The following is a 23,913-nucleotide window of genomic DNA, read 5'->3' on the forward strand; positions in this document are numbered from 1 at the left end:
GCATTAACCTCAGTCATCTTAATATTTAGACCAACCTCAGAGGAGCAAACATTTTGTACACTGAAAGAATATATAGAAAAACTGAGAGTCAACAGTTTTGCGACAGAAATATAGTGAAAACTTTAGAACATAAGATTGTTACTCTACCTTAGGGTGCAGAAAATATTTAAGTATAAAGTTAGGAACAAGTTCAGTGGCAGCACTTGACAGGCTTTCATTAGGCAGTTCCAATAATTTTGCTATAGTAAACCTGCCTATTACCTGTTTGGCAATATTTTCACAATATTTGAGTTCCAGTTCAAACTCAAGTTTCTTCAAGTTCCCCTTGATGGCTGTTTCCTTCTCTTGCTCTAAATTTTGCTGGATCTTTCGCTTCTTTTCTTCTATCATGATTGCCATCTCTTTCTTGGAAATAACATCAATGGTGGTTTCTTGGTCAGTTTGGCTGCAACAATCTGAGGTCTTCTTTTTCATTGCCTTTATAGTTTGATCCAGTTTAGACTGCCACTCCTTTTCAAGCTGTTGAATCAGTTCTTGTTTGATCTGTTTTCAGAAGAAAAATCACATGAAGAGAAAAATATTCAAATAAGCAAAAACTAGAGTTAATAGGTAGCCAAAAAAGCAACCACAGATGGCTTGAGAACCATCTAGACATTGCTGCAGTAATCACGTGAGGTTTCGAAATGTAATCAATGAGAACATATCCTCACAGAAATCCTGAAAGTTACTCTTTGACTTTATCTATGGGACACAAATCACATGGGAGAGTTAAGTATGTTGTATAAGATCAGGTTATCTTGCTCTCAAGATGGAAACTTTCACATTGCCACTACAATGATGGTATGATTTTAAAAAAAAAAAGAAAAAAATGAAGAAAATCTCTGCCATGAATACGTGATTTTCCATCAATATCAGAGTTTCCACAAAATAGGAATGGGTTAAGTATAATTAATGAACCTAAAATTGAACAATTTAAAAAATAGTTTGACTTACTTGAGCACATTAGAATCTTGTTTGTTACAATAAACTGCACTGAGTCATAGAGAAGGCAATGGCACCCCACTCCAGTACTCTCGCCTGGAAAATCCCATGGACAGAGGAGCCTGGTAGGCTGCAGTCCATGGGGTTGCTAAGAGTCGGACACAACTGAGCGACTTCACTTTCACTTTTCACTTTCATGCATTGGAGAAGGAAATGGCAACCCACTCCAGTGTTCTTGCCTGGAGAATCCCAGGGACAGGGGAGCCTGGTGGGCTGCCATCTATGGGGTCACACAGAGTCGGACACGACTGAAGTGACTTAGCAGCACTGAGTCAGCTGTGCATTCAAGAGGAGGGCATTATTGGAAGAATGTCTTAATGATATGACTTTCAGCAGTATAGTAGGATGGACCCAAACATAATTAGTAGTGGGCAAAATTGTGAAATAGCAAAATTTGCTTTTCCTTTTTTCTGTTTCCCACCTCCTGGGTATCCAGGGTTTTCAGATTACTTCCCTGGCTACCACAGCTTCTGGCTGTATTGCTTCTCTTAAAAGGGCTATCTTAAGTGGCCTTTTTTGATTTATCCTTTCCTGACATTCTCACAAAAGCATTATAGCTGTCTCACTCCTCCACCTAGTAAATAACTGGTTAAAAAAATCCAACTAAAAAACAATTTGCAGTAATTTAAAAATAGGACATTTGTTTTGTGACATCTGTATTTTTATAGATACATGGCTAGATACACTCCAGAATGTATTTTTATATTAAAAAATGACTAGTGAAGGAATTTCAAGTGCCAGCACTTGACTGATGAAATTTGAGGGAAGGGTTGGGAGATGAGTTAGAAGGTCAAAAGACAGGACAATGGTCTACGATTCCATTTTGAGATAGCCCCAACACAAATTAATAGCAATAGCAAGGACAAAAGAACCCAGTTTAAATAAGTTTGAGAACTTATTTCACTTCCAACTAAGTTTTTAAGATCATAATTTGGTTCTTCATTTTCTTGGAAACTATGAGCATTTCTTAACCTCATTTGCTACAGAGGTTAATAGAAGTTTTATACTTCCAAGCCTACCCAATCATTACTTCTATCTTCTAATCCACAGTGTACATTAAGTATTTGTTAATTATATTGGTCTTGAGTTATCAGAATCATTTAACAATATGAAATTTGAAAATTTCAAAATTTGAAATTTGATTGTTGTTTCATTTGAAAAATTAAAAAGTACCCCTCAAAACACATTTCCTGAATTAAGCTAAAGAGCTAAGGGGTGGGAAGTTTTAAAAAATAAAACTGGTATAAACTGCAAATAGCCCAATTCAAAGATATAAAATGAATGATTATATATGTCTGTGTGTGTGTGTGTGTGTGTGTGTGTGTGTGTGTTAGTTGCTCAGTTGTGTCCAACTCTTTGCAACCCCATGGACTATAGCCCGCCAGGCTCCTCTGTTCATGGGATTCTCCAGGCAAGAATACTGGATATGTACTTGGCTATTAAAAATAATGTCAGTTCAGGAAGAGCTATCTCTCAACAGTTAGTACTATACATTTTTTAAACATAGTGACTAGAAAGAAATTTTAACCCACACCTCTTTCTGTTCCTTATCCCAGTGTTCTTTCGCTAATATCACTTCATTTTCAACCTGCTGTTTAATATTACTTTCATGTTCTTTCAGCCACTTGTCCTTTTCCATCACAAGGGTATCTTGGTACTTTTCTTCAAGTTCCACCTGTAGTTTCCCTATATACTCTTCTCTTTCCTCCAATAGTTGTCTCTTTAAACAAAATTCAAATAAGTATCTCATATGACACTAATATTCTCCAAGTCAAATTTATAAAACAATAGTTATATGCATGTAATAGACAATAGCAACAGAGACAAGTGAATTTCCTATATGCTAACTCAATCAGTTGAATAAGTTGTCTTGTAAAAACTTGCCTACATCTCACATATTTGGATAAGAAATTTACAGTTGGATTCATTAAAAGAAAAGGCATCTAGTACATCTAATAAATACATCTAATAAATAAATACTCCCAGAAAACCAAATATCCTTTTTTAAAAGTGAAACTGACATTTATGTTTATAGTCCAGCCATCACGGGACATGAGAGGTATCACAGCCCAGGAAAATTTACATTTCTGAAAAGATCTGTATTCTGAGATAAGCCCAAAGTTATTGCTCTATTCTTTTGGGGGGGTTGAGGGGCAGGGCACAAGGCATGTGGGATCTTAGTTCCTCAAATCAGGGATTAAAACTGTGCTCCCTACAATGGAAGCATGGAATCTTAATCACTGAAACTCTAGGGAAGTCTCTTACTGCTCTATTCTAAAAGTTACGCATCCTTCGACAAATTCAGCTTAGTACTTTATTCATTATCAAATTCAAAACTTTACCAAAACTAGCTAAAGCATTATCAACTAAGAACTGTCAAATGTCAGTTAAAATTTAATAATTTGAACTATTCCTATAATATTTTCTATTCTAGAAACACAAGTGATCTGAAAACTCTAATAAAATTCTACTCAGAGATCAAACTTATCTATGAGCGTTTGTTGGAAAGTTTTTCCAAATGGGTCTTCTGGAAGTCCCACCAAGATGCTATGAGAAGAAACACACTGAAGACCACAGACTACAATACCCAGGAAGTACACCTCACATACCTAGTGCTACTTGGCAACAGATCTTTTGTTCTGATTCTTCGGCATTATTTCTGACCCGTGACTATATGGTTGTCTGGATTTTTTTTGAGTTCACAGCTGACCTTGATTATTTCTGTCTTAATTGCTATCTGAGTCCTTTCCACCACTGGTACATGCCAAGAAGATGTTATCTATGTTTGCTGAGTGTTGTATGGTTTTGGAAAACCTCCTAGGGACTGAGGGACTCATTTCTTCAGTCACATCATGGGGACTGCAGTTGTACTAGGACTATAGGACAGTCTCATCCACACGGTTGGGAAAATTGTCCATTGTCACATCATAGATCATATATCACTGTTATTTTTGTTTTGACTGTAGAAGAAATCCCCAAATTGTCTTATCTGTGTGTGCCTTTCCTTTAGGAGTTGTTTCAATATGTATTTGCATTTCCTTTGACACAAAGAAGAAAATTGCTACTAATTTTCTGTGTGTCTATATGTGTGAACATATTAGCTTAACTACACAATAAACCAGACAATACAGAGACAACAACAAATGTCTATTATTTCCCATGATTCTGTGCATCAGCTGGGTGGTGGTGATGGCCTGAGCTTACTCAGCTGATCTCTGCAGACAACTCGGGCTACAATGGTCTAAGATGGCAACACTCACATGCCTGGTGGTTTTTTCAATGTCACCAGGATGACACAGTGACTTGGTCACATGTCTCATCATCGAGCAGATTATTCCAGATCCTTCACATGGTGCTTGGATAAAGGGTTCATAAGAGTATCAAGCTTCCAAGGACCAACACATAAATGCTTTATAAATGTCTTTTTACATAATTTTTACTAATATCCCATTAGCCAAAGTAAGTCATTTGGCCAAGGCCAGATTCAAGGGAAGAGAAACAGACTATCTATAACTGAGAACAGCTACAAAGCCACACTGCAGAGACCCACATTCAGGGATAGGAAAAAAGTGTAGCCATTTCTGCAATCCACCACAGTGAGGAAAACCTTGCTTCCAACTCTACAGAAGAAAAGCAAATTTATTGCTCACAGGAATCTGTCATTTGAACATACTACAGGAATATTTAATTTAAAAAGTTTTATCATTCAAGGGAAGGAATACTTGGATAGTTTTTAAATGTTGAAACTTGTTTTGCATGCCTCTGACAGTCAAAAAAATCTAACTAAGGACTGATTTAACATGGATTACAACTGTATAAGCAAGCCTTAGCTTCTGTATAGGAATGGCATTATGCATGGCAGCATCGATCATCTTTTCCTTGTCTACAGATTCATGTGTATCTGTGTGTTAGTCACTCAGTCGTGTGCAACTCCTTGCAACCCCAGGAACTGTAGCTCTCCTGTCTGTGGAATTCTCTGGGCAAGAATACTGGAGTGAGCTGCCATTTCCTTCTCCAGGGGATCTTCTGAACCCAGGGATCAAACCCAGGTCTGCCACATTGCAGGCAGATTCTTTACTGTCTGAGCCACCAGGGAAACGCACAGATTGATAGCCTTTGTTGATTACTACCCGGTTTGAAGGTTCCTGTGTATATGAACAAGCCAGGTTAACAACTGTTAATAGAAGCTTTAAAGGCTGGAATTGAACTTGTACTTAACCTGCAGCCTGATTCAACGAGTGTTTCAGAAAGATGACATATGAAAAAGAGAAATACAACTGGGGACTCACAGCACTGCCTGTCATATACATTTTGTATCCAAGCAAAGCTCTTGACCTGAAGACCAACTGCAAGGAAAATGACTCATGTCCTGTGGAGAAGGACTACCCTAACAGTTCCCTAGCTTGCTCAAGTTAGTAAGATTCTCCTATTGTGTGAATGTGAAACAATTCCTAGGAAAGTACACTGGTGTGTAAATACATATCTTTGCCTAGTTCTGGAGGAGGATACGAAAAAATTAAAGTCTCATAAATGTAAAGAAGTTCTATTCTGACTGGCTTATGAAGGCTACTAGGCTTTGTAAAGGACTTATATAAATCTAAATTAAAAAATTAAAGAATATCCAGAGAAGAAAGGAATTCAACTTTTACTGCTTTTAGGTACACTGGCCCTTTAAGTGAGGGATGGGTATAACTACAAGCGGATAGTGCAGAGGAGTCTTTTAGGGTGATTAGACTGTTCTGTTTCAATCCATACATGGGTTAAAAATCCATAAAACCAGACATCAAATAAAAAAGAATCAATTTTACTATAATTTTAAATTTTAAAGAAAAAAAGTAACTTGTAGGTTTTTTTGGAAGGCCCAAATAGTTTTAACTTTCCTTCTTGCCCCAGCGCACAAGAATTCATGAGCCAAAATACCAGTTAGTATCAGCTATTAATTGCAACTGATTGATTATGGGGGGTGAAATTTTACAGCCAAATTGATTCTTTTAAAACTACTAGGAAATATACTTCCGAAAAGAAAGACCTCTTTGAGAGAAATGCTCTTATGTTCTTGACAATTTATATATTTAAAGGAAGAAAGAAAGAAAACAATCACACTAGATCTTCTCCCTATTTTAATTTTTTTAAACATTACTGAGCTAAGTCTTTAATTTCTAGGTAATTTAAGACACTTTCTAGCTTTTATTTCACCAGCACAAACTAAAACATCTCCCCTTAGTTCTTTTTTCACTAGATGGTATGTATACATGGCATGTTTTTCTACCATATTCATCTGTTCAAAAATAATCAAAATATTAAATGAACTGGACTGCCTCACCTGCTCCTTACATTCTTTTCAAGTCTGGTGGTAGCAATCATCAAGCTTTACTATAACTTATTCAGAAATCTCTGTTAAAAACATTTCCTCAAGCCTTTAAAAATATTTGCTGATTTTGATGCAGGTGGCTTTCAGATTGTGGTCTGCAGCCTGGTCTCAAGGGAAAGGGAGAAGCGGATGGGTGTCTGGATCAGGCTTAGGTCAGGACAGGGAAGAAGACAGGAGGGGCGACTGCTTTTAAGTGATTTGACTCCTGGACACTCGCCAAGGGCAACTTGGAAGATTCAGGCAGGAGTACAGAGGACACTGCAGCCCCTCCAGCTTCCCTGAACGACAAGACCTCCCTGGACGGAGGACACACTTAAACTGACCTTCCTCTCCACAGCCCCATATCATCACCTCCTGTATCACAATACCCCAGTTCAAAATTCCTGCCCGTTTCCCCAGAATAAATGGATGCTTACATCCTGAGAGAAATGGGTCAGAGGAAAAGATCTCTGAGGGGGATACTTCGTGAAGTGCTCACAGGGCTGGGAGTAACCACCTGAGCAGCAAACACACACACAAAATGAGGATCCCTGGGCTTCAGACTCAAAGTGACTCAAAGTCCACCTCCCTTATTTTTACAGAACTCTCTTTGGTCTCTTAGAAATCTACAAGGAAGAATCACTTTCTCCCATGGATCTGCCATTTTCTACCAGGGCTTTCATAATCATTTCAATGTTAACTGAACTTTGTGAGCTGAATTCATGTTAATCAGTCAAACGTAAAGAGCCTTCTACAGAAGTCTTCCCTGTTCTACAAGGGAATGAGTGTACTGGTTTCAAAGAGCAATGAAGTGAGCACAACATGGACTTGTTCTGTACCTTCTTCTCCTGTGCCTGTTGCTCTTTTTCCACACTCTTCCTGAGAGTCGCTTCTAGGTTATCTTTCTCTCGGCACACTTCCAGGTAACATTCCTGCACAGCCGCCATCTCCTTATTCACCTTATCTAAGTCAGACCTTGGATACACAAAACCAGCAACTAAATGTAAGGCTGCAGAACGAACAATTTTCCTCTAAATGATGCAATAAGAGAAAGCTGTCTCTACACTTTCAAGGGCAGCAAGACTTGCATTCTCACCTAAGTTGTAAGCGAGTTGCCTCGTAAACCTCAAAGAGTTGCTGTTTCTCCAAAGCGTGCTTTGCTAACAGGCTTTCCCGTATTTGGGCTTTCATGGCTTCATGGTGCTGCTGGTAAGTCCTCTCACACCTAGAGACAGATGACAGACAGCGGAATCTAAGGCAGTGCCCAGCATTACCAGAAACAGCAAGATGAACTGGTTTCCCTCCCATCCTTCCCACTCCTTTCCTACGAATGCAATGTGAATTAAGATCAGATTGGTCTTCCCCAACCAAAAGTGGTAATAGTTAACTTTCAATAGATGATCTTTTGAGAATCTTCAACATTTTCTTTCTGCAAATGTTTCTAGAGAAAAATTAGAAACCTAGATGTGTGAATGCCCTAGTCCTTCACACAGAGTACAACAGTCTGTGTTTAGAACTTGTTTATAAAAAAATAATTGAAATAACAGAGGGTGTGGTTCAAAAATTCTAAGTTATCTATAAACACAAATACTAAAGCACCCAACTCACACATAAGTTATGTTCCAAAAGTCTGTTTCCAAGTTTATGACTTTGTATTTAGAAGACATTATTTCCTCCCACAAATTTCTTTCTTATTAAAAAAAAGAATTAAGCCATTAAGCTCTACTGTTTCAATGAACTACAATTTGGATGGTTCTATAGAACTCAACCCACTACATAACATTATTTCTATGGAAAGTGTGTTCCAAATTCTAATTTGAGAAGCCAGGGACTCATCTTCTCCAATTTATGATCTCAATGGGAAGGGTTCACCTGCATCATTTTACTTGAATCTTTTGGAGGGGTGTGTATAAGGGAGATGTAATAGGTAAGGGTGTGTAATAGGAGATGGGAGAAGGGAGGCCTCTGTCTGTACCTCACCTATCAACAGCTTCTTGTTTATCACGGTCAAAATCTTGTACCATTTGTCTCATTTGATTGCATAAGTCTTGATTTGTATTTCTCAGTTTTTCTTCAGTTTCTTTAAGTTCCTGGATACAAAAGAATAAAGTATTTAGAGGAAATAAACACCTTTATTGACTAGTCTAATCTTATTTTCTGATATCCTCTGTGCCTTTTGTCTTTCATTATAACATTATTTGACATAATATCATTTTCATAATTCTATAAAAGTCTCTTCAGGCCTTGTAAGAGTATAGGCTTATCAAGTAGCTTTTTGATTGGAGTAAACGTTAAAAACTTGTATAAAAGCATTCAATCAGTGAAGAACTGGCTAACTGATGCTTTCTAACAAGTCTTAGAATACAATAATATTCCCAACCATATAAATAAGCAAGGTTTTACTTTTTGGTCAAGAGCTGCCTAAGGAGGAAAGAATACTTCCAATAGCCGTGCAATTATGCAGACAGGAAGCTAGAATTATACTACCTTCCAATGAAAATACTACCACATGACCAGTAGTAAAAGGAAATAACTGGAATCCTAATTACCTGCTAATGTACTTGACCACTAATACCTTTGTGTCATAGTACCTCTCTATTTTTGAATGAGGTCATGAGATTTCTCATAAAATAGAGGTAAGTTTTTTAATCACCTGATTTTGTTGCTGTAAAACTTGAATTTCATTTTTAAGCTGCAGTATATCATCTTTGACAATCATGTCAGAAGAATCAGGCCATATCTGATTAGTTGGTTTTTCTGAGGTATCTGTTTTAGTCTAAATATTAAAGAGAAATCAAAAGTGTTCAGGTTTTTAAAAATTTTTAAGCACTAGTTATGAAACAATATCATACTTACAAAGAAAGTACAAAAACAGTACAAATAGCCAGAGTACAATTATCAATACCAGTAAATTAACTAGGATGCAATACTATTAACCAATCTACACACCTTATACAAAGTTTTCCAGTTTTCCTCTAAATGTTCTTTTTCTGGTTCAGGATGCAATCTACAACTCTACATTGCATTTAGTTGTCACATCTTATTAGTCTCCTCCAATCTGGGACAGTTTTTTTCAGTCTTTGTCTTTTAAATCCATGACATTTTTGAAGAGTACTTGTACTAATCATTTATTTTGTAGGTTGTCCCTTAATTTGAGCTTTTTTGATGTTACTTCATTATTAAATTTAGGTTATGCATTTTTGGCATGAACACCAAAGAAGTGATGTGAACACTTCTGAGGAGACATATGACATCAATATGCCTCATCACTGGTATTGATCAGCTAACTGATGAAGGTCAAAGGCCCTGTCTGCAGGCACCTCCACTATAAAGTTACTATTTTGCAATTAATAGTAAGTATATTATTCAGAGACACTTGAGACTATGCAAACATTCTATTTTTCATCACACTCTCACCCATTAGGCTTAGCATATTTAATCAATATTAATTCATACATTTTATTCAATAGGAATTCACGATAGCCTTTGGTAAATTGTTTCCAGAAAGTTGGTACACATGTATACCGTCAAGTAGTACAAGAGTCTGTCCAGCTCTCTTTGCCACCAATGGCCAGTGATTGAATGATTATTGTGTTTGATGAGGGAAAGGATCTCCAAAATTTTTTTCATTTCCATTTCTTGTGTCACCATCAGAGAGCAACCTCTTACATGCCTTCATTTTTCACTTGTTCTTCACCTTCCAGGATATATATAGGTTAGCATTTTCCTCTTACTACCTGAGTATTTTGTCCATTTTTATAAGTTATTTGTTCATTGAAGAGGTCAAAGTTTTTTTTTTTTTAATATCTACTCTAATTGACCTGTTGGTTTTATTCGTTACCTGAACTCTGAGGTCTTTCCTTCAATGTTTAAAATATATCTGTACCAAAGTTCATTCTACTAACTGGGGGAAAAAGAGGTATGTGTATCTCATTCTATGTGGGGTGACAGAACCCCAAGCCTTTGACTTCTTTTTCCCATTTAATCTTCGTTTCCTTCAGAGGGAGACTGCTGTAGTTGCTGGCTTTGCTGGTTCACCTGCCATCATGTCCCAGAAGCCACTGCTCCTATCCCAGTTAGAAGAGAGAGGAGATAAGAATATCTACTCTGTTAGCTTTCCAGACTTGGGGGTATTAATGAGACTTCAAAGGATTTTGTTGACTTATTAGAATGGCTTTTTTTTTTTTTTTAAACATGGCCTCTACTTTTTAAGGTTTATGACATTCATTTGTGCTTCCTTCCCTATTAGTGAGGTTCTATTACTTAGAATGAAAGTAACATCATACTGCTGCCCTGAAAAAACAATCTTCATGGCTAGTCACTGCACTCAATTTTGACATATTTTCACACTGCAGGCACACTGGGACTTGGCACTTGCAGTAATTGTTAGCACAAAACTCTTAAGAATGTCTTTCACAAGAAAAGGACCATTTGAATGTCACAACAAAATTTCTCTCTCTAAAGCTGGAATACAGAAGGCATTATCTTCAAAAACACAAGAAATGTAATATACCAACTCTTATACTATCTTCCTAATTTCTATGTCTCAAAAAATTCTAGCCAGGACCCTTTTGAGTTGGCTACTGAACATTGCCTATCAAGTCCCTTGGATTCAGAGTATGGCTTTAACCACAGCTTGTGGTAAGGTAATGATCTCTATTAAGTATCACACATAGAAAGGGCTCTGTGTTACATTTCTTAAGCTTACAAAAAACTTAGTGTCGATGTGCTCCCTGCCTGCTAGTAAGCCAGTCTGGTTTTTCTAAGGCCTTTGCCACATTCTACCTTAATGGCCCAGTTGTTCAACTGGAATGAAGAGCATAGTATTTGACCCACCCCCAATCACTGCATAGTGCTATGTATGGGCAGACTCCTCAGTTTGATCACATATTATCCTGGAAATGTCATAAAGCAGCACTGCTATGAATAGTCATATGACATAAAAGCAAAAAAAAAAAAAAAAAAAAACTCTATAGTAACTCTAAATTGTTCTATATAAGATGAATAGAAATGGATATAAAACATACTAAAGGCATTTATAAAGAAATATATATATCAATACCTTTAAAACATCTATGAAAGAATCTGTCAAAAAAGATTATATATGAACTATTTTTGTTGCCCTTCTTAATACATAAAGGCTTTAGAGGAGGATTCTGATGGCCCAGTTCTCTTTAAAAAGACATCCAGGGAAGTTTAAATTATTGTGTTCTTTCTCTTAGCAAGCACAAAGTTCAACATCATTTCGTTAAGCTCCGGATTTGATGCTAGCTATGATCGTTCTTTCTAAAAAATCAATAGAGGGACTGCCCTAGTGGTCCAGGGTTTGCCTTTCAGTAGAGGGGACTAGGATTCAGTCCCTGGTCAGAGAACTAAGATTTCACATGCTGCAGGGCAATGATGCCCACCTGCTGCACCTACTGAGCCCATGCACTCAAGAGCAAACAGAGAAAGTTGTTGCTCCATGCGCAGCAACCAGAGAAAGCCGGCACACCACAAAGACCCAGTGTAGCCACAATTAAAAACAAAAAAATCGAGAGACATTTAATGAATTTAGCTTCATTAAAGATTTCAGAAAGACTAAGTTTATATAAATTTCTAGCTTATTTGCTATATCCTTTTATGTACATCTGCTCAAGGCTGAAATGTCCCTATCCACCTTCTCCCCTGGGTTTATCCTTGAGGACAGAGATCAAAAGTTCCCTCATAGACTTCACAAGGGTTACTTTAGTACCCCACGTCACCCACAAGATCAGTTAGTTATTCCTTCTCATAGCACTTTGTAATTAGTATCATCCTTATTATACAAAGTTATACATGTCCATCTTCTTATAGATCCGTAGTATTGACTATGGTAGCCAGTAACCACGTATGGTTGTTGAGCGCTTGAAATGTGACTTGTCCAAATAGAAACATGCAGTAAGGAGAAAATACATGCCAGATTTCAAGGGCAGAGCACACACACAAAATAAACTGTCTTATTAATAATTTTACATTGATCACATATTGAGAAGATAATATTTTATATATACTAGGTTAAATAAATTATTAAAATCAATTTCACCTATTTTACTGTAATGGGACTACTAGAGATTTTAAGTTATACATATGGCATTATTGTGAAGAAAGCTGAGCGCCGAAGAATTGATGCTTTTGAACTATGGTGTTGGAGAAGACTCTTGAGAGTCCCTTGGACTGCAAGGAGATCCAACCAGTCCATTCTGAAAGAGATCAGCCCTGGGATTTCTTTGGAAGGAATGATGCTAAAGCTGAAACTCCAGTACTTTGGCCACCTCATGCAAAGAGTCGACTCATTGGAAAAGACTCTGATGCTGGGAGGGATTGGGGGCAGGAGGAGAAGGGGACGAGAGAGGATGAGTTGGCTGGAAGGCATCACAGACTCAATGGATGTGAGTCTGAGTGAACTCCGGGAGTTGGTGATGGACAGGGAGGCCTGGCGTGCTGTGATTCGTGGGGTCGCAAAGAGTCGGAAACAACTGAACAACTGATCTGAACTGAACTGATGGCATTATTATATTTCTACTGGATACCGATATTCTAGAATCGAAGTTCCTTCATAGAATGGCCATTGTTTCTTTCATCGCTGAATCCCATTAGACCTTGCATAAAGTAGCTTAAAAAAAAACCCTAAACTGAACGATTTTCTTTTCATCCACATACCTCCCCAACCCTGCTTTCTGACTTTACAGACTAAATAGGGAGCTTCATTAGAAAAAGATGAGAGAAACAGGAGGCAAAGGCCAAGTTTGAAAGCATTCATCTGCTAATGAGATGACTGAGAACTTGAGTGCTATTTTAAAAACCCACCTGTCCATTAAATTACTACCTCCTCTCCCTCTTCCCCATCTAGGAAATGGGTCAACATATGTAATAATTCAATAAATATTTACTGAGCAAACACTCACAGAATTATCAAGACAATACTCTCAAGAGATTTCTATATAGTTAAGTTGAAGCAGAATAGCCATAAGCATCAAGGACTGAATTCAGCTTCACTTTAAGAAAAACCAAATGTAGACTGCTGAGAAATCACTATGGCAGAAGGCTGCTGCTGCTGCTGCTGCTAAGTCACTTCAGTCGTGTCTGACTCTGTGCAACCCCATAGACAGCAGCCCACCAGGCTCCCCCGTCCCTGAGAACTCCTGGCAAGAACACTGGAGTGGGTTGCCATTTCCTTCTCCAATGCATGACAGTGAAAAGTGAAAGTGAAGTCGCTCAGTCGTGTCCGACGCTTAGTGACCCCATGGACTGCAGCCTATCAGGCTCCTCTGTCTATGGGATTTTCCAGGCAAGAGTACTGGAGTGGGGTGCCATCGCCTTCTCCAATGGCAGAAGGCTACCTGGCAAAAAGGAAAAAAAGGGTATTCAAAGATGAGATGGCTCCCTCTAATCTACTGATAAAACAGACTGTAGAGTGTGGAGGCAAACGGAAAGGTTAAAAACAACACAAGGAATGGCCACCAGCCATCCCCACACATGTGAAAGTTATCTGTACAGCAAATGCCGACCAGGGATTTCAATATGGAAAAGAGAAAGCAACAAGACACCAGAGCTAAGGTTCAGACCCCAAATCAGGCTCCTACCCTTAGCACACTCACACCAAAATGCTTATTAAACTAATCAACTCTAACCTAACACAAATTTTCATTTCCATTCTTTATAAAAAACATATGGGAACAGTTAAAAGAGCTTGGTTTAAAGATGTTAAATGTGCTGTGGGGAAGCACAGTCTCCCATTTCTCATTTGCTTATTAACATTGAAATCAATGTGTTCATCAAATATAGTTACTCAGAAGAAAGAACCAAACTGGGCAGGGCTTTCACAGTGAGAGCACACTATTATTTCTGGAAAGCAAACTAGGCACGATTAAAATTCCACAATAATAAGCGCCAGAGAACATCTTGCACACTTTGCTTTAATAGGACTGTTTTAATGAATACAACTCCTAGCTTAAAGGATCAAGAGATAAAACAGTACCAAAGTAGGAAGTAAAATATTATTTCCATCCATGAGGAAAAGGAATACACTACCTACATCTTTTTTTTTTTTTTTGGCAGCACCACACACCATGGAAGATCTTAAGTTCTCTGGCCAGGGATTGAACCCATGCCCTCTGCAGAAGCACAGAGTCTTAAACACTGGACCACCAGGCAAGTCCCACCTACCTACACTCATATATTACCTTCCCTCCCCTCTTAGCTTCTAGATCTTTCTTTCCAATAGGAATAGAGGTGAGCTGGGATTTAGAGACAGAGAAGGGTGAAGAAGGCAGATGTTGAAAGAGGACATCCCTAAAGACCTCTGATAGCATGATCTTGGAGAAATAACCTTGACTTATTCATTAGTCCAGTGTTTTAGTCTCAATTTACCCAAAGACTCACTCTAAGCCCAGAAGGGTCACAAATTCCTCGTTTCATTTATCTTATCTATAAAGTAAGCAAACTAACTTACTTTATAAAGATATAAAGGTGGGTTTCAAGGACTCTGACATATCTGACATGCCTTTCCCACCTCTAACACCACCATACACTTAATTTTTTTTTTCATTGTAGAATGACTATTCTTTTAAGAACATGGGCCAGGGAAATATGAGGCAAATTGCGAGGGCGTTTTGTGGAGAGTCTAACTAGATGTGAAAGCACTACAGGAACAAGCCGATCTTGAGGAAATGCAGATGCCTTGTTATAAAGAACGCTGCACTGGATTTGTGGTTATGGAATTTTACCTAAGTGGTGTCTCATTTACTAGGTGCCAAGAGTACCCAGAAAGTATATTCCTTTAAGTGGCATTTCCTTCTTTAAACTTCATTTATGGACTTCCCTGGTGGTCCAGTTGTTGGGAATCTGCCTGCCAATGCAGGGGACGTGGGTTCGATCCCTCCTCTGGGAGGATTCCACATGCCGAGGGGCAGCTAAGCCTGGGAGCCACAACTACTGAGCCTGCACTCCGAAACAAGAGAAATCACCACAATGAGAAGCCTGGGCACCGAAACTAAAGAGTATTCCCTATCTTCTGCAACCAGAGAAAGCCCATGTGTAGCAAAGCAGATCCAGAACAGTTAGAAATTAGTTAGTTAACTTTACTTATAAAAAAGTCAAATGAATGCCTGAAAGACAAAGGTTTAATTTAAATGTGAAAACTGTAAGAGTTTTCTTTATTAAGTCTTGAAAAACAGCTTTACAAATTCTACCTCAGTGCTTTTTTCCTCCTTCTCCACTTGGAGAGCTTCGATTTTCTTATGAGAGTTTTTGAGATCACTTTGTAACTGAGACACCAGATGACGCTTCACAGAGTTGCTATCCAGCAAACGCTGCACCTCTGCCTTCAGCTTCAAGATGACCTCCTCTTTAGAAAGTGCTTCATCTGGGCCTTCTTGCTGCCCAAGGCTAATGGAAAAATGATCATATTTAAGGTTAAATCCAGTAACAAATCAAGCATGACTATTCCTTAAAAGCAACTAACTGCAGTGGTAACCATGCTTTGCAACCCATCCAACTATATACTCGCATTTCAAAAACAATTTTAAGCTTTGTCATACACAGGTTATTGCCTTTGATACATCGCTATATAGAAATAAGTTCATTCACAGGAAGACCATTCTTAAGCATAGTCCTGCTGCCTCACTGCACGGAGTTCAACCATATGAACTTCAGCAGAGCATGCATTTTTACTTTTGATAAATTGCATGCTATATATACATGTCCTTCACGACTCCAAGAGAAACAATGAGAAAATAAAGAGGAAATGAATAGTAAAACACTAGTTATCCTAATCAACAATTTCTGTCTCTCTTTTATTAAAACACAAGTCTGGGTGGATATCTGAGCAACTGGAAAGAAAAAAAATAACACAAATAAATGCCATGCTAATTTAATCCCCACTACAGTTGGTCAATAAATTTTAAAATTGGAATGAGTGTTTCTGTTCCTTGCCATAACGGATTAAAAGGACCAGTTTTCTCTTTCTGTCTTTAAAAAAGCTAGAAAACTAAATAAAATAAATGAAATGGTGGTGTTCAGTCACTGGACAAGAAGCAGCATAGTGTAGTGATGCTTGAGAAAAGTAAAGCAAGCAAAGTAAGCCCTATAATGGCTGCAGCTTTCTTCCTGGAGAGTTTCCAGTGTGCAGCATAGAAAGAGGAAACCCAGGGAGTCCACTTTCTGCAGTCTCACCAAGTTGCAGAATTCATTATGGGAAAACCAAAATGGCTAAAATCTGGGGAGCAAAACATCATGAGGAAGGTAGCTACACAGAAAAAGGGCTCTGGAGACCTGTGGTATATGTGAGAAAATTACCTCAAGATGGGGGCGAGGCAGGGAAAGCCACAGCAAAAGAGTAGGGCTGGGAATATTTTGTATTTCAATGAACCATAGGGGAGAGACTTCCTAAGTCACACAGCATCAAATACTGCCTTAGTAATAAGGCCAAATTAGACCCAGATTAAGCTGTTTGTTCTAAATCTGATCTAATGAAGCCTACAAAGAAGGCTTGAAAGGATCAAATGAATTCCAGGTAACTTAAGTATGTCACAGAAAAAGAGTAAAGGTATTTTTTTTTTTTTCTGCAATAAAGTCCAAAATCTAAAGCATACAATTCAGAATGTCCAGCATCCAATCAAATTTACCAAACATGAATAAAGCAGGACAGAAAATATGAACTATAACCAGGAGAAAATGATCAGGGATGACAGATAGTAGAATTATATGTTCAAGGAGGTGGGGGCGGGGCGGGGCGGGGGAGGACACAAAAACAATGAGGAGGGAAATGGAAGACTTTATGCCCCAAATGGGACTTGCAGAGACAAAAAATAAAAATATCTGAAAAAATATACCTACTAGATGAGATTAACAGCCTATTTAATACAGCATACGAAAAAAATCCATGGACATAAAGACACAGCAAACTTAAACACAAAGAGAAAGAAGACCAGAAATACATAGAGTATATTAAATTTTCTAAGTTAACTGTAGTTAAGTCCCAGAAGAGTGGGGAGGCTGATAGAAAAAATATTTGAAAAAATAATAACCACAATTTTTCTATCTGATAAAAATTAAAACGCCCTAAAACCTAGAAGCTCAATGAATCTCAAGCGCAAAAAACATGAAAACCATTATAAGTTATATCAACACCAAATCGCTTAAACCAATGATAAAGAGTGCAGGAAGATTCCTGAGGAGATGACCAGGGGAAGGAATTCTGGATTCTGTGTATAAGCAAGCCTCAGTCTAAGCCCTGAACTATGCACGCAGAGAACAGACTGCATGCATCAAATCAGGAAAGATTTGGAGAAATTCTCTGAAATTTGAACCACACAAGTCTCACACTGACTAGCCCTGGAGAGGCACATACATACACAGAACAGATTCAAATCAATGTGACAAAGGCTCAGAAAAATAAACGAAGATTTGAAACACCCATATGAGTCTCTATACAAAAAAAAAAAAAATCACAATGTCTAGTATACAATCTAAAAGCACTGGATATAAAACTAACAAGGAAAACCCAATTGCTAGAAAGTTTAAAGCAGCAAATATCTAGCCTTTATGAGTAAAGAAAACACACTGAAATGAATGAAAAAATAGGAATTTTCAACAGAGGATAAAAACTTTAAAAGAACCAAATGGAAATTTTATCATTATAAAAATACAATATATAAAAGTTAAAAAAAAACTCAACTGACAGGCTCAACAGAATAGAAATGACAGAGGAGAGAGTGAGTGGACCTGAAAATAGTTCAATAGCAATTATCTAATGTGGAAAAAAAAAATGAACAGTGTCTCAGAGAACAGTGGGACAACATAAAACGACTTAACATTATATGCAACTGGACAACCAGAAGGAGAGAGAAAGTGATAGGGGCAGAAAAAGTATTTGAAGAAAGAATAGTCAACATTTTCACAAATTTGGTAAAAGACATAATTTACATTTTCAAGAAGCTCAGTGAACTGCAAATGAGATAAACTAAAAGAAAAACACACTTAGACACATCATAATGAAAGTGCTGAAAACTGAAAAAAGAAAAAGGAAAAAAATCTTAAAACAGCAGGAGAAAAAAACTACACATTATATACAGAAACAATGATTCAAATAACAATAGCTTTCTATTCAGGAACTACCGAGGCCAGAGACAGTGGGACAGCGTACCTTTAAAGTGCTGAAAAAAAAGAACAGTTGATCCAGAATTCTGTAATCAGCAAATATAACAACATTTCCATATAACGAAACTAAGAATTTGCAGACATGCTCTAGAACAAATGCCAAAGGAAATTCTTCAGCTAAAGGGAAATCTCTACACTGAAAACTACTAAACATTGGGACTTCCCTGGTGGTCCAGTAGCTAAGACTCAGAGCTCCCAGAGCAGGGGGCCAAGGTTCAATCCCTGGTCAGGGAACTAAACCCCACATGTCACAACTCAAGATCCTGCATGCCACAATTAAGACTCTTGAGCCACCAAATAAACAAACATTTAATAAAATCTACAAAACATTACTGAGAGAAACTGAAGAAGACCTAGATAGAGAAGTACAGCATACATATTCAGAAACTGAAAGACTCCTTTTCTTTTATCCCCTCAGCTTTACCGAAGTGTTAAGTAACAAGTGGCAATTTCTTAAGATGTCAATTCTTCCAAAACTATCTATAGATTCAACATATTTCAAAATTTGAAATTTAAGTTTCAAATTTGTCCAGAGGGCAAATTTTGTATTACTTGACAAGCTAATCATAAAATTAATTTTGAAATGCAAAGTACTTAGAATAGCCAAAACAATTTTGAAAACAACGAAGTTGAAGGATTTGTTCAACCCATTTCAAGACTATAAAATTACATTATCAAGACTGCTCCCACCAAAATGACCACTGGAACAGAATGAAGAGTACAGAAATAGGCCCACAAACATACAATCAACTGATAATTAAAGATATCAAGGCAATTCAATTGGAAAAGAAAAGTTTTTCTGACAAATGGGATTAGATCAATTGGGTTTACTGGAATAAAAAAAATCAAAATTTCCCTCACACTATACTAAAAAATTAACTCATAATGGATCACAGATGTAAATATAACAGCCCAAACTACTGAATTTCTAAAATCATCACAGAAAAATTTTGTTAACACTGAGTTACAATAACTCATGAACTGTACAAAAACCATGAAGTGTAAAAAGAAATAAATTTGAGTTCATAAAAAAACTTTTGCTCTTCAAAAGATAACATAAGAAAATGATAAGATAAACCAGAGAGGGGAGGAAAACACTCACAACACATATATCTGATACAAAGGGCTTGTATCCTGAAATACATGAAGACCAAACAACATATTGTTGTTCAATAGCCAAGTCATGTCCGGCTCTTCACGACCCCATGGACTACAGCACGCCAGTCTATATATATACACCAAACAACATATACAAATGGCAGTTAAGCATGTCAAGAAAAGAGGAAGCAAACCACACCAAAAGATGATTAACATTATTAGTCATTAGAGAAATACAAATTAAAACCACAATGAGATATCACTACACACACACTAGAAGTGCTCAGATCTTAAAAGACTGGCTATCAAGTTTTAGCAATGACAGAGAACAACTGGAACTCTCTAAGACATTTCTTCTGGGAATGCAAAATGGTACAACCACTTTGGGAAAGAGCATTTATACTGCTAATGTCTAAATAAAATACAGGAACTTTAAGCTTAAAGGGAAAGCAATTTGAAGCATAAGTGAAAAGGAAGAAGTAAAACTATCTCCATTGGCAGATGATACAATTGTATCTAAAAACCCTTAAATCTAATGGAAAAACTACTATGAAGAGAATTAGAATGCAACAGGTTATAACCTAAAATATAGAAATCATATATACACACAATACTCAGAAGCAATAATGGAAAAGAATATGCCATTCGCTATTGCAAATAAAATATCTAGGCATCAATTTAACAAGAATTTTGCAAAATCTAAATGTGAAAAACTTCAAAACACTCTTTAAAGACAAATAGATTTAAACAAATGAAAAGACATGCTATATTCTTGAATAAGTAAATCCAACATCCTAAAGATATCAGCTCTCCCTGGGTTAATGAATATATGTATATTTAACGTGATCCTAGTGAAAATATTATCAGGATTTTTTTTTTTCCTGGAACAGAACAAGTTAAACATGGAAGTTCACATGGAAATGTAAACGAGCAAGAATAGTCAGAAAAACCCTAACAAGAACAGCAATTCCAGGTAGATGGTAAAACTAAAATATAAAGCAAAGCAATAGAGCTTTCAGAAGGCAGCATAAAAGAATAACTTCATGACCCTGCAGTAAGGAAAGGTTTTTCTTAAAAGGGACTATAAATAGTACTAACCATGAAGATGGAAAAATTTGACTGATGCTTAAGAACTTCCATTCATCAACAGATACATTAAAAGGATAAAAAGACGAGCCCAAGGTGAAAAAAGATATTTGCAATACACATAACCAAAGAGTGCCTATCTAGAACAGATATTAAAAAAACAAAAAACTCCTATAAATCAACAGAACACACGCACACACAAAAAAATCATCTAAAAACTGAGAAGGGACACAAGCAAGTCCTTCTTCACACACACACACACACCCCCCCATACCCAAGCCATCAATAAACACAATAGACATATTTTCTTAAATAGAACTCAATCTCATTAGTAATCTGGGATAATGCAAATAAAAATCACAATAAAATAACACTACACATTAATGACAATATCAAGTGCTACCAAGAAGACAAAGCACAACTACAATTTTCATACACTTCTGGTGGGGAGGTAAATTGGCACAACTAATTTGGAAAAGATTTTGGCATTACCTATTAAAGTTGAAACACATGTACTACAAGAAATTTCACTTCTAAGTATATACCTAACTGAAATGTATGTACATTGCACCAGAAAATAACATTAAGAATCTATGAATGGTAGAAAGGAAAATAAACTGTGGAATATTCATACAAATGAAAGCCACACACACATATATTTACATATGTAAATGAAAGAGCTACAGCGACTGGTAATGTAGCTACCGCTGCTGCTGCTGCTAAGTCGCTTCAGTCGTGTCCGACTCTGTGCGATCCCATAGACAGCAGCCCACCAGGCTGTGCCATCCCTGGGATTCTCCAGGCAAGAACACTGGAGTGGGTTGCCGTTTCCTTCTCCAATGTAGCTACAGCTACAATGTAATGTAAGTCTCACAAACAAAATGTTGGTGAAAGAAAAATCTAAAGAAAACCTATATCTACAGAACACCCACAGCTAGATTCCATGCTTAATGGAGAACGGCTAAACACTTCCATGTAGAATCAGGAGCAACACAAGGATGTCTACTCTTACCACTTCTGTCAACGCTGTACTAGAGTTTCTAGCTAGAGCAATTAGTCAAGAAAAAGAAATACAAGGCATTGGAAAGAAAGAAATACGTCTATTTTCAGATGACATGATCTTGACTATAAAAGAGCCTAAGGAATTCACTAAAAAACTATTTGAACTAATTAACAAGTTACGCAATGTGGCAGGATACAAGATCAATACATCAGATCAATTGTATTTCTATACACTAGTAGTGAACTGCCTGAAAATAAATTTAAGAAAACAATCCAAGGGATTCCCTAGTGGGTCTAGCGGTTAGGACTCCACACTTCCATTGCAGGCGGCACAGGTTTGATCCCTGGTTGGGGAACTAAGATCCTCCAAGCTATGTGGTGAGGTCAGAAAAATAAATAAGAGATAAAACAATCCAGCAAAAAGAATAGCCAAGAGAATAAAACACTGCAGTAAGTTTAACAAAAGCATGACCCATACACCAAAAACCACAAAATTATGAACGTGTATGACCAATACACTGAAAGACATAAAAGAAGACCAAAATAAATGGAAAAACACCCAGTGTTCAGGGATCAGGACACAATATTATTAAGATGGCAATATTCCTCCAAATGGTTCTACCGATTCCATACAATCCCTACCACAATCTTGCCTAATTTCTTTGCAGAAATTGACAAACTGATCATAAAATTTATATAGAATTACAAGAGACTCAGATTAGCCAAAGAAATCTTGAAAAGGAAGAACAAAGTTGGAAGAGTCACACTTTTCAATTTCAAAAGTTACTACAAAGATATGGCAATCTAGTGCATAAAGATATATAGCCCAATGAGATAAAATTGAGAGCTCAGAAATAAACACTCACATTCTCTATCAATTCATTTTTTGACAAGCATGCCAAAACAATTTAGTGAAAAATAGTCTTTTCAAAAAATGGTACAAAACAACTGGATATCCACATGCAAAAGAATAAAGTTAGACTCCTACCTCATATCATATGCAAAAAATTAATTCAAAATAGATTTCAAGACATAATATAAGAGATAATACTCTTAGAAGAAAACAGGTATAAAACTTCAGAATCTCAGATTAAAGAATGGTTTCTTAGAAAAGTGCAGGCAACCAAAGGAAAAAAAAATACGTAAATTAGCCTTCATAAAATTGAAGGCTTTCGTGCTTCAAAGCGTGCTATCAAGAAAGAGAAAAGACAGCTCACTCAATAGGAAAAAATATAGGCAAATCATGTATCTGACAAGGGACTTAAATTCAGGATATATAAATAGCTCTTAAAACTAAACAGTAAAAAGACAACCCAATTTTAAAATGGGCAAAAGATGTAATAGACATTTCTCCAAAGAAAATGCACAAATGGCCAATCAACACATGAAAAAATGTTCAACATGATTAGCCATCAAGTAAAAACCACATCATTAGCAAATCACCATGATAAGAAACTATTCCATATCCACCAGGAAACTATAGTTTCTTAAATAAAAAATAACAAGTGCTGATGAAGATATAAAGAAACTGAAACCCTCGTTCATTGCCAGTGACAATGTAAAACAGTGTAGCCACTTCAGAAAACTGACCATTTTTCAAAACGTTAAGCATAAAGTTACCATATAAACCATCTAAAAAAGCTGAAAAACATGTCCACTCAAAATATACAAGCAACTCCTGCAGCTCAATTCCAGAAAAATAAACGACCCAATCAAAAAATGGGCCAAAGAACTAAATAGATATTTCTCCAAAGAAGACATACAGATGGCTAACAAACACATGAAAAGATGCTCAACATCACTCATTATCCGAGAAATGCAAATCAAAACCACTATGAGGTATCATTTCACGCCAGACAGAATGGCTGCGATCCAAAAGTCTACAAGTAATAAATGCTGGAGAGGGTGTGGAGAAAAGGGAACCCTCTTACACTGTTGGTGGGAATGCAAACTAGTACAGCCACTATGGAGAACAGTGTGGAGATTCCTTTAAAAACTGGAAATAGAACTAACTGCCTTATGACCCAGCAATCCCACTGCTGGGCATACACACTGAGGAAACCAGAAGGGAAAGAGACACGTGTACCCCAATGTTCATCACAGCACTGTTTATAATAGCCAGGACATGGAAGCAACCTAGATGTCCATCAGCAGAT

At 37.0% G+C, this 23,913-nt stretch overlaps 1 protein-coding gene across 11 annotated transcripts in view; it reads right to left on the reverse strand.

The window, feature by feature from the left end:
* The window catches only part of CEP152 (centrosomal protein 152), a 143,405-nt gene that overhangs the window by 71,213 nt on the left and 48,279 nt on the right, over positions 1–23,913 (reverse strand). For 5 of the 11 annotated variants that reach the window (XM_044924992.2, XM_044924989.2, XM_044924987.2 and 2 more), the window contains exons 13-19: positions 15,604–15,799; positions 9,045–9,167; positions 8,372–8,481; positions 7,488–7,616; positions 7,231–7,366; positions 2,576–2,761; positions 148–543 (exon numbers count right to left, since the gene is read on the reverse strand). In XM_044924992.2, the coding sequence (XP_044780927.2) occupies positions 148–543; positions 2,576–2,761; positions 7,231–7,366; positions 7,488–7,616; positions 8,372–8,481; positions 9,045–9,167; positions 15,604–15,799 (1,276 nt within the window). The remainder of the gene's footprint in view (positions 1–147; positions 544–2,575; positions 2,762–7,230; positions 7,367–7,487; positions 7,617–8,371; positions 8,482–9,044; positions 9,168–15,603; positions 15,800–23,913) is intronic. The other 6 variants (XM_025295545.3, XM_025295548.3, XM_025295547.3 and 3 more) reach the window with 3 other exon arrangements.

This window comes from Bubalus bubalis, chromosome 11 (assembly GCF_019923935.1).
Source record: "Bubalus bubalis isolate 160015118507 breed Murrah chromosome 11, NDDB_SH_1, whole genome shotgun sequence".
In the NCBI taxonomy this organism is placed as follows: Eukaryota; Metazoa; Chordata; class Mammalia; order Artiodactyla; family Bovidae; genus Bubalus; species Bubalus bubalis.